The 12,309-nt window shown below is 37.7% G+C and overlaps 1 protein-coding gene across 3 annotated transcripts in view; it reads left to right on the forward strand.

The window, feature by feature from the left end:
- LOC126252058 (RISC-loading complex subunit tarbp2) overlaps positions 1 to 11,491 on the forward strand; it is a 127,127-nt gene extending 115,636 nt beyond the window's left edge. For all 3 annotated transcript variants that reach the window (XM_049952898.1, XM_049952899.1, XM_049952897.1), the window contains one exon: positions 9,217 to 11,491. In XM_049952898.1, the coding sequence (XP_049808855.1) occupies positions 9,217 to 9,353 (137 nt within the window). In that variant the 3' untranslated portion in view covers positions 9,354 to 11,491. The remainder of the gene's footprint in view (positions 1 to 9,216) is intronic.
- Positions 11,492 to 12,309: the final 818 nt, after the last annotated feature.

Genomic DNA, 12,309 nt, shown 5'->3' on the forward strand with positions numbered 1-12,309 from the left:
AAAACTTCTTCCATGAATTCTTGTGAACCTAGTCCTTTCTGCAACAGATAATGGTAAGTTGTCTAGTGCATCATTTTAGCTATTAAGTTGTAATATGTTTTGGCTTTCGTGTCATATAATCCCAAAGCAATTTCCTTTCAAATCATTCTGACATAGTGAATTTCTCTTCTGTTGATATTGAAGATGAACTTGTTACGGAGATGGCTATAGACATCATAGCATGGAGATGGTTCTGTCATTATTTAAAATTGCTTTGAATTTATTGGGATATTTTTTACTCATTGGGTTTAAGGTAGGTTAGGTCTCTTTAGTTAACATAAATTTTTTATAACTTATTGTCACAAAAACATCCACACATCCCACACAAGTTTAATTAAACTGAACATTCAGAATAGGTACTTACTTAAAGATGTTAATGATCGTATCTGTAGACAAACTCCTTGTTGGCCAGTGTAATAAAACAGTACAAAACAAAACAAGCCAAGGCTTTGATACACAGATATTTCTCTTCCTTCTCCTTCATGAGAAATTTGAACTTGGTACAACAGAAAACTGGCAAACTCGAATATTGTCGCTGTTTATATCAAAGTATTCCCAGAGAGACTTTCTTTTCTTCATAAGTGACATTTTTCATAATTTATCTTGCAATTAATAAATTATTTTCAGTTATAAAACCAAATAACAAGTGAAAGTGATCACAATTTGCAGAAAGCCAAATAGTTAAATCATTCAAACATTATATTATTTGCTCACTTCACACGTGAATGACAGGACCGAATTTACTTGAGTCCACCCAATAGTCTGCACCTGACCTGCACGCTTGTTCAGACTTGCACATTACAACACGCTTGGTGACAATGTTCGGCTGAATATCTGGCTGTGGGATATCTTGACTATCCAGGTTACAGAATGGTTGGACATCTGGGAGCTGGCCAAACAGCTACCTGTTTTTCCTCCAGAGTTTTAAAGTGTGCCATTTTTGCTCTTCCATCCATTTGTTCACAGATTGCATTTGAAATACATTTTGTCACCAATAATTACACTTAAAAAGGTCTTCATATGTGTTCCCAAACACATTAATTTCCTGTTGTCCTTCTCACTGCAACATAGGTGTTTCACAACCATTTATTGCCTCACCACCTTGTGATTTACCCAAATATGATGAATAGGTGTGAGCAAAATTCAGCTGTTTCCAAATAGTCATTGTTAAGTGTCTGAGGCCCCTGGCTCTTCAGCATTTTCATCAGTTGTCAACATAGATCTCTCTCAATGGTGAGATTAATCTGCTGTTGCTTCTTGCTTTCTGAAAATGCCTTAAAACACTCTAAATCTTGGCTGCCAACATACTCCAAATTTCCCCAATCTAAAAACATAAGGTGCATAAACAGAAAATCCTAAAACTGTGGCTGAAAAGAGCATAAGTGCTCTTAACAACCCACACACTTCCTCCATTCAGGAGTGTGGGAAGGATTATTTATAAACCACAGGTCATAATGAAAGGTACTTTGTACAATTATTAATCATCCCATTTTGTAGAGTTCTGTTTGTCAAGAAGGCTTATCAAAGTCTCCATGGGCAATAGTTGTCATGGTGTTGGGAAGTCATGTCTATCAGCAACCTTTCCAGGTACTAGTCAATTCCAGAGATTCATTTTCTGTGATGTCTGATGATTGTCACCAGCTGAAGACAATTCAAGACTCAAAGGAAGTTGTGCTGAAGACGAAAAATGCAAAATATATCCAATCAAAAGGAATCTGTATTGTGAGAATAAGCATTGAAGATTGAATGTAGCCTTTGCATTTATCATTTTATCAGAATGCAGCCATAATATTAGAGTTAAACAAACATCACAAGTAGTCATAAACTGTAGAAGATTTGAGCCCCAAATTGATGGGGCTACTCCCAAAAAATTGATGCAACAATTGCTCATTGAAGCCACATTTGTCCCACCATCATCAAGACCTGTTCTGGTTGAGTGCAGGAAAGTACTCAGATTCACAAAAGAAATATACAAGCCAGCAATGATCATGGTTAGTACAATGGACAAAAAGAGCACTGAATCACCAATTGCCTTGAACAGCCACAACTTATCCTTAAAGTTATTTAATAATACCAGTCAAACCAGTTCAGTAAGTTCACATCTTTACTGTCATTGGTAAACCATACTACTTTTCCATTACCAATTGCACACTGGAGATTCTGCTATCTAGCCGCCAGTAGGTTCCATCTTGACCAAGGAACAATATTGGTGAGTGTTGACCATTCCGCCTCAATTTTCAGGCGCATTCTCGAGTGTGGAGTCAACGAAACGTGAAACACCATATCACCACTGGGGATCATCCTATCCATTACTCAACACTCGTAAAGAATATCTGTACTCAACAATTTGTAGTTCAGAAGAAAGTGGAAAAGATGCTGAGAGACATCATCATTCTGTTTGGCGAGTCCCTGGTCCTCTTCTGTAATCCTTATGTAGGAGAAAGTTTTCGCGTGGCAGGCTAATGACAGCTGAGCAAAATAAACAAAAAGGAGGTATACTCATTGCCACACATGTGACACCTTGAACTTAACTGATGCCTGCAAAGTACTCCTGCTGTATGACTATTGAGATGGGCTACTGGAAGATAGAGATTGATGAGGCTAACTGGGAAAGGATTGCTTTTATAACATCCAATGGCCTCTAAGAGTTAAATTATGATATATGGTCTGTCTACACTACACTATAGCTGGCTTTTAATGCCTAATGAACATCTTAAATGGGTTTCTCTTTCATGCGTGGATGATATTGTTGTTTGCTTGAAGCCATATGAAGAGCATCTAAGCCACCTGACAGCTATACTGAAGTAAGTTCATGGTGCAAGTCTCTGCCTGAACCTGGGAAAGTGCCACCATGTTGCCCAAGAAAAAATATTTGAGCATATAGCTAAAGGAAACAAAATCCATCATGATCCAGTAAAAGTAAGACCTATAACAGATTTTCCAACTTCTAGGCACATTCATGCTTGAGATTCCTGGGAATGGTGTTCTTACTATAGATGCGCTTCCGTTCGGTTTCAAGGGATGGGCACTGCTCGAATTGCTGCAGGAAGACTCCAAATATTCTTGCAGATAGAAACAATAAAGATAATTCTATGCAATAAAGATAATTCTGTATCCTTAAGGAGGTGCTCGCATATGCACTAATCTTGGCTCTTTCTGATGGGAACACTGAGGCAAAACTACACACTGATGCTAATGTTTATGAAATGGGTGCAGTTCTAATGCAAATCCTGGAAGTTGCTGCAACAGTGATTGGTTTTGCATCCAGAATACAGTAGAACCTCACTAATCTGTCCTCAACGGGACTAGGAATGTTGTCGGAATTGCAAAAAAGGTCAGATTATCAGAGGAACACTTTTATTGATCCATCACAATACAGTAGAGTACAATTATAATTTTCAACTGCATATATTGTCTGAAATACTGTTCCACATTAAAACAAAACCTAAACATTCCCACACTAAACAGTTGTGTATGAATCTGTAATCTACAATAGTGCCTGTATCAGTTGGTAAGATACTGTTACTGTGAGTAAAAGTTCAACATTAGTACATATTTTGTTACTGTATTGAATTGACATGCAACTAATTTGCACTTAACTGTTTAAAACATGAGTCACATGGTAAAAAAAAATTCTGTTCTTAAGCAGCATGTAAAAGTGGGTACTGTTCATTACATAGCAGATGACAACCTTGATTTTGGTGCTATGTTCTGCCATTTCCTAATACACAAAGCTTCTGTTGTGCAGTCAGTGTCAGCTGTACTGATCCACTCAGGAACTCAATATCCAGTTGTAAATGCAGTGTCACATGTTTATCTTTAGTTGGCACCATAATTTGCTTGTACATGCTTTAATATGGAAGAAGAACACTGTCACTGAATTATAAAACAAATGTGTGCACAATAAAATGTATTAATCAAGTTAGAAACAAATAATTTCATACTAAAACTGGTCAAATTGTCATACCTAGCAACCATCAATTGCCTACTGATCCATATTGTAGACAATGAGTCATTGACAATTCTAGACCTGATTACAGCAGTGGTCCATGTACGTAAACTAACACCGAAGTGCGATGGTTAGACTAACCAGGGAGTCGGAACTTCGATGCTTGTATTGGCGAGTTTGTACTCTACTCTCAAAGACCAGAATGCTTTGTTGTTGTTTGGGCCATGAATAAGTTCTGACCGAATTTATATGGTGCACAAATCACTTTTGTTACTAAACACAATTCATTATGCTGACTGAAAAGACTGAAGGTTTCATGAGGAAGATTGCAAGATTGAAACTTCAGAAATACACCATTACAGTAACATAACATAATGACTGTACAGTCCATCTGCGTCTAATAATAATAATATATCTAAAAAGAAAGATGATGAGACTTACCAAACAAAAGCGCTGGCAGGTCGATAGACACACAAACAAACACAAATATACACACAAAATTCAAGCTTTCGCAACAAACTGTTGCCTCATCAGGAAAGAGGGAAGGAGAGGGAAAGACGAAAGGATGTGGGTTTTAAGGGAGAGGGTAAGGAGTCATTCCAATCCCGGGAGCGGAAAGACTTACCTTAGGGGGAAAAAAGGACAGGTATACACTCGCACACACACACACATATCCATCCACACATACAGACACAAGCAGGCATATTTAAAGACAAAGAGTTTGGGCAGAGATGTCAGTCGAGGTGGAAGAGTAGAGGCAAAGAAGTTGTTGAGAGACAGGTGAGGTATGAGTGGCGGCAACTGGAAATTAGCGGAGATTGAGGCCTGGTGGATAACGAGAAGAGAGGATATACTGAAGGGCAAGTTCCCATCTCCGGAGTTCGGATAGGTTGGTGTTGGTGGGAAGTATCCAGATAACCCGGACGGTGTAACACTGTGCCAAGATGTGCTGGCTGTGCACCAAGGCATGTTTAGCCACAGGGTGATCCTCATTACCAACAAACACTGTCTGCCTGTGTCCATTCATGCGAATGGACAGTTTGTTGCTGGTCATTCCCACATAGAATGCATCACAGTGTAGGCAGGTCAGTTGGTAAATCACGTGGGTGCTTTCACACGTGGCTCTGCCTTTGATCGTGTACACCTTCCGGGTTACAGGACTGGAGTAGGGCCACTGCTGTAATCAGGTCTAGAATTGTCAATGACTCATTGTCTACAATATGGATCAGTAGGCAATTGATGGTTGCTAGGTATGACAATTTGACCAGTTTTAGTATGAAATTATTTGTTTCTAACTTGATTAATACATTTTATTGTGCACACATTTGTTTTATAATTCAGTGACAGTGTTCTTCTTCCATATTAAAGCATGTACAAGCAAATTATGGTGCCAACTAAAGATAAACATGTGACTCCAGTCCTGTAACCCGGAAGGTGTACACGATCAAAGGCAGAGCCACGTGTGAAAGCACCCACGTGATTTACCAACTGACCTGCCTACACTGTGATGCATTCTATGTGGGAATGACCAGCAACAAACTGTCCATTCGCATGAATGGACACAGGCAGACAGTGTTTGTTGGTAATGAGGATCACCCTGTGGCTAAACATGCCTTGGTGCACAGCCAGCACATCTTGGCACAGTGTTACACCGTCTGGGTTATCTGGATACTTCCCACCAACACCAACCTATCCGAACTCCGGAGATGGGAACTTGCCCTTCAGTATATCCTCTCTTCTCGTTATCCGCCAGGCCTCAATCTCCGCTAATTTCCAGTTGCTGCCACTCATACCTCACCTGTCTCTCAACAACTTCTTTGCCTCTACTCTTCCACCTCGACTGACATCTCTGCCCAAACTCTTTGTCTTTAAATATGTCTGCTTGTGTCTGTATGTGTGGATGGATATGTGTGTGTGTGCGAGTGTATACCTGTCCTTTTTTCCCCCTAAGGTAAGTCTTTCCGCTCCCGGGATTGGAATGACTCCTTACCCTCTCCCTTAAAACCCACATCCTTTTGTCTTTCCCTCTCCTTCCCTCTTTCCTGATGAGGCAACAGTTTGTTGCGAAAGCTTGAATTTTGTGTGTATATTTGTGTTTGTTTGTGTGTCTATCGACCTGCCAGCGCTTTTGTTTGGTAAGTCTCATCATCTTTCTTTTTAGATATATTTTTTCCACGTGGAATGTTTCCCTCTGTTATATTAATAATAATAATAATAATAATAATAATAATAATAATCTCCTTTCGTGTTCTATGCGAAAGGAAAAAAAAGAAACAGTATATATGCATCCATACGAGCTCCAATTTTACTTATCTTTGTGGTCCTTGATGCAAAATCTACATTGGTAGCAGCAGAAACATTCCTCACATAGTTTCATATGCTGGTTATCTGAAGTTTCTCAATAGTTTCCTGTGAAAAGAATGTCATCTTCCCTCCAGTGATTCCCATTTAAGTTCTTGTAGCTTCTCCGTAATACTTGTGTGCTGATTGAACCTACCCGTAACAAATGTAGCAATCTGCCTCTGAATGGCTTCAGTGTCTTCATTTAATCCAACCTGGTGAGGATCCCAAACACTTGAACAGTACTGAACTATGGGTTGCAAGAGTGATCTGTACATGGTCTCCTCAAGTGAACCAAACTTTCCTAAAATTCACCCAATTAACCAAAGTTGACCGTTTGACTTCCCTACTACCGTCCTTACTGCTCATTCCTTTTTCTATCACTTTGCCAAGTTACACCTAGGTATTTAATCTGGGTGAATGTCAGCAGCACACTACTAATGCTGCATTGAAAAATTGAGGTATTGTTTCTTGTATGCAATTCCATTAACTTGCATTCTTCTACATTTAGAACAAGCTGCCATTCATCACACCAACCAGAAATTTTGTCCAAGTCATCTTGTGTACTGCTGCTGTCACAAGAAGACACCACCTTCCCACAACAACAACAACAACAACAACGGCAACAACATCAGCAAACAGCCACAGATTGTTGCTTGCTTTATCTGTCAGATCATTTATGTATATAAAGAATTTTAAGAAGTCTTAAAGCCAGTCGCATATCTGGGAACCTATTCATATGTTCATACCTTAGTTAACAGTCTGTAGTGTGGCACCATGTCCAATGCTTTTCGGAAATTTAGGAATATGGAATCTACATGTTGCCCTTCACCCATGATTGACAGGATATTGTCTGAGAAAAGGACAAACTGTGTTTCACATGAGTGATACTTTCTAAATCCATGCTGGTTTTTGAACAGAAGTTCTTGCATCTCAAGGAAATTTATCAGATTCTAACTGAGAATATGTTCTAGAATTCTGCGACAGACCAGTGTTGCCCTTCTTATATAAATTCCCAAATTTTGTAATTAAACAATGTTGACTCTTTTCTGTACAGCACTCGTGATATCATATTCATCAATTCAGTAGTGAACATTTTAGCAGAACAAAGGGAAGATCTAGCATTACTGAATACCATAGAGATGCTGTCAAAGGAGAAGTTATAGTAATAGATGAATATTGTATGAAAGTTCCAGTGGGACAGAAATGATGTCTCATCATCCCCATTAATTTACAGCCAGCGATTGCTAAAAGTGGTATTAGACTCAGACATCTGGTAATCAGCAATCATTGATAAAATAAGAAGCAGGTATTACTGGATGCGCTTCTACTGATAGGACAGACATTGTGTAAGCCATTGTAGGCACTTCAAGCGTGGGAAGCAAATGCCTATCACCCCCAGGACCAGTTAATAAAACAGTGAATTGTGAAAGTGTTTCGCTTCAGACTGATCAGGAGTTACTTCACGGTGCCTTATCACCCACAGGATGACAACTTCTTGGCATGTGCAGACAAATGGCTTCAGGGAACATTTAATAAGATTTTAAAAAATGACATTATACACCGAAAATCCTGGATGGAATGTAATAGTGTGGTTGGAGCTGCCCCTGAGACTGCAGTTTGTGTGTGTGTGTGTGTGTGTGTGTGTGTGTGTGTGTGTGTGTGTGCGTGCGTGCGTGCGTGCGTGCGTGTGTGTGTGTGTGTGTGTGTGTGTGTTGTTGATGAAGGCCTTAACTGGCCGAAAGCTTTGTGACGATCTTCATGTTGTGCCTATCTGCGACTCAGCATTTCCGCAATATTGTTACATTATACTCTGAAGTGCCAAATAAACTGGTATAGGAATGCATATTCAAATATAGAGACATGTAAACAGACAGAATATGGCACTGCAATCAGCAATGCCAATATAAGACAACAAGTGTCTAGCGCAGTTTTAGATCAGTTTCTGCTGCTACAGTGCAGATTATCAAGATTTAATTGAGTTTGAACGTGGTGTTGTAGTTGGTGCAAGTTGTGGGACACAGCATCTCCGAGGTAGCTATGAAGTGGGTATTTCTCATACAACCATTTCATGAGTGAGTGTACCATGAATATCCAGTAAAACATCAAATCTTCAACATTGCTGAGGGCGGAAAAAGTCAGCACTGACATTGGACTGTTGACAATTGGAAAAGGCGGAAAAAGATCCTGCAAGAGCAGGACCAACGTGACAGAAGTACAATCCTTCCGCAGATTGCTGCAGATTTCAGTGTTGGGCCATCAACAAGGGTCAGTGTGCAATCCATGTTACAGCAAGAGCTTTTATTTTGCTTTCTGTGTGTATGCTGTCATCTGATAAGTAACTTTTAAAAAAATGATTCCAGTTTCATTTTGGAGAATTGCTTCTCTGTAATTAATATTCTGTGTGAAGATCTTGACCAAAGCCACACTGCAAAATATGCATGATTTCGTGAATAAGTCGGTCTTGCATATTCCATAATGTAAATTGAATTAGAAATAGAGCAGAATTAAAAATACGGTGGGATCCAGCCTATTTTAATTTTTTTTTTAAATTTTTGATATGTACTTTCACTTACTAATGATGCAGAACTAGGCCTGCTACCAACCTCATGTAATAAAGGAAAAAAGTCTGTAATTGACATTTTATCATAAGGTGTACTACTTGTTTATTTCTGCTTTAAATTTGTTTGGTTTTTTGTTTAAAAAGATCATTTGCACACACTATGTTATTTACTGATGTTATTTTATTGGCAGCTAAAATGATTTAAGTGAAATATGTAGATATTATAAAGTCATTATACTTTGCTTCAACAGTTGGTTGAAATTTGTAGGTATTTTGAAAAATTACACTCCTTGTAGGAATATTCATAAATTTGTATATTTCACAGGTAAAACACAATGTCTCGTTCAGCTTTCAACTGTTCCTGTGGCCGTATGTTATGGTTCTGGAAATGACACAAAGGAAGCACAATCATCAGCTGCAAAAAATGCACTTGAGTATCTAAAGATCTTATCAAAAAAGTGAATAATTGCTTCATGAGGTGGTCACACAGTGCGCCCTCTGGAAGGCAGTCAGGAGTCATGGATGTTAAAGAATTTTGTCTGTAAATGGTATAGAGTGCACTTTGCTGTGATTGACCACCTCTTTGAAAGTTTTGTCCCATTGTTAATTATCTTGATATGATCTGTAAACCTCAAGTCGCTTTTTAATGCTAAAGACCGCTGCAAGTCGATGCAAGTAATTACTTGTGGCAGATCCTGAGCCGGGCCGTTCTGATCAGAAAATGCACCTACAAAACATTCTGTGAAGCAGTATACATAGGAAAACCTCCCAATAAATTCGCACAGGTCTTAACTGACAGTAATTTTTCACTATGTACTGTTTTCCAGAATTTGCCATTTTTGTTTGTTTCCCAGACCTTCATATGTGAGTGTATTTCCTGGTCGGAAAGGCCCCATTGAAGCGGAGAGGCAGTTTGTATCAGGTACAAAGAATACAAGCTATACTTTGCATAGAATTAGTGGAATTTTCCAAATAAGAGTGGTCTGTTTAAATACTGGGTTTCAGATTGTGGTTATGAAACGCTATACTGAAGTATTTACTCTTGGGTAGACTATATTGGACTAGAATTAAGGGTTTCAGTATAGCTGTAAGAGTACAGTTAAATTTTGATGCAATTTTGCCATTGAATTCTATGGTTATATCTTAAACAATTTGTTTTACTCTTGTAGAAGTATGTGACCATGTCAGGTAACAGTCCAGTAATTGTAGAGTTTTAAACTTAGAGGGTTTTGTAATGTGTTGTGATGTTTGTATAACAAGGAGTCTATGGCTTGAACTTCGGAAAACAGCATTATTTTAATGCAAAGTATAGAGGTTGTAATAATTCTTATTTAATCCTAATGTGAAATATTTATTTTCACTATATAAAAAAATGTTGGAAATTGTCTGTATTTCAGGAACATGATAAAGCAGGTTAAGTGCGTTACATTGATACACAAATTTTGATTATTTTTATCCTTTGCATGTACTTTCATGAAACAGTTGTGGGGAAACTTTGTTTCATAAAGAAAGGCAACAAGTGAGAAAGCAGTTTTTCTGAGTATGCATTTTCAGTGCAACAGCTGTAATGTTCAGGTATCTGTTACCAGCCTTTAGCTGGTGTTAGAAGTGATGTGATTTGTATCCAGAATCTGAGAAAAATTCAGTTGCTCACTAAGTTATTTTTACCCTATAAAACTGGGTGAGAACTTTGTATGGTTCATGGAATTTGTGTTTTGATACTAAAGGTACCTTTGATATTTTGTCTATTTGTGTTAACATAAAAATATGTTGCCAGTGTAAACACTTCAGCCTGCATGTACTTTTTAAGTGTATGGTCTATTGACAGTGAATTTTGTTGACATTAAAACAACCACCTAATTTAAATGTTTATTTTCATTTTATTGTTTAAGGCATCAGTTGCCAAGGAAGTCTAAAGCTAAGAATACAATTACATTTTGATTATTGAACATAAACACAACATAACTGATGCTGTGAGGCAGCTGTAGACTGACAGTTGGAACTGTCAGAAGATTACATTTGCACAGAGGACATATTTAACGTGAGGGCTCATGCAAGGGCGTACTTTGGTGTCACTTTTGACAGCTTTTTTAATTTACTAAATTGATAATATGAGAATGGGGCAGTTGTCTGTGAAATTAAATATAAAAATTGTCAGTTCCTGTATTGCTCCATGTTATGAGTAACTGGAATTTTTCAGTATTTGTTTGAGGTATTTTCAGAATTCACTGCAGTTAGTGAAAGTGGCATAATTATCTTTTATTATATTCATGCTGTGATACAGTGCTGGTCATTATACATCACACCCTATTATATATTGAACATGTAGCACAATATTGTAATTGGGGTAAATAATGTGATAAATTGCAGTACCTAATTTTGTATAGTTCAACCAGCCTTAAGAATTATTGTGAGTGGAAAGCATTGGATAGTTAATGCTTTTTGAAAAGAAAAGTTTTTTAAGTGACTTCCTTATGCATGTCTGTTATGGTTCTTTGTTTTTCCATTTACAGTCATTTGTGTTCAATGTGAATTATTATCCTAATGTATTTGAGTTGTCTTTGCACTAAGAAATACAGAAATAAAAATATGAATTCCTATGTAGTTTTGTCTTCTTCTTTTTTTTATTATTTATTTTAGATATATTTCTGTTTTTAATGTTACACTTGAAAAAGATAGCCAATGGTTATTCAGTTCCTGGCGTGATACGTTCATAACTTACAGCTTGTCTACTGTGCTTCTGTCACCAGTTTTATATATTTAACACTATCAACAAAATTTTTCTCATATTCTTTTTATGAGGAACAGTTCGAGATTTTTAACTATGTATTTTATTCTTTGTTTTGATAACTTGTGATCAAGTGAATGCACTGACCATATGTCCCCACTTTTATGTAGATTTGTTGATGTTGCTATTAGGTAGTTAAGGTAATTTGAATTTTGAGAAGTGTGCTGTTCATGACCTATGAGACATGGTAGATCAATGTTTTTCCATAGAGTATTATACATGTGACCATGATTTCAAAATAGTCTTGTCATCCCAGTGTTTTACTACCTGGTGTTCTTTGCCATGTAGCTTAAAAAGGGACAATAATAGAAATCTGAATTTTTCCTATGGTAGAAAACTGTGAAATGACTATTTTTAAAACACAAGAATTTCTAAAAATTACCATGGTGGTGTCATGATACACAACTATTAAATCAGCTCAAGGGAGGTAGTGCCAACTTACCTACTCGTATAGTTGAGTAATTTCATTGGGTATAGCACGGAACCAATGTATAGAGCTACAGGTGAAGACCTTAGTGGCAGCAGTGGTGTAGGAGGATACTTTGCTATGGCAAAGCTGGCAGAGGAGATGACCCTTCTTTTGGGGGATAAATGAGAAGGGAATCACTGCCTTGTGGTGGAGTGGGAAAC

This window comes from Schistocerca nitens, chromosome 4, assembly GCF_023898315.1.
Source record: "Schistocerca nitens isolate TAMUIC-IGC-003100 chromosome 4, iqSchNite1.1, whole genome shotgun sequence".
NCBI lineage: Eukaryota > Metazoa > Arthropoda > Insecta > Orthoptera > Acrididae > Schistocerca > Schistocerca nitens.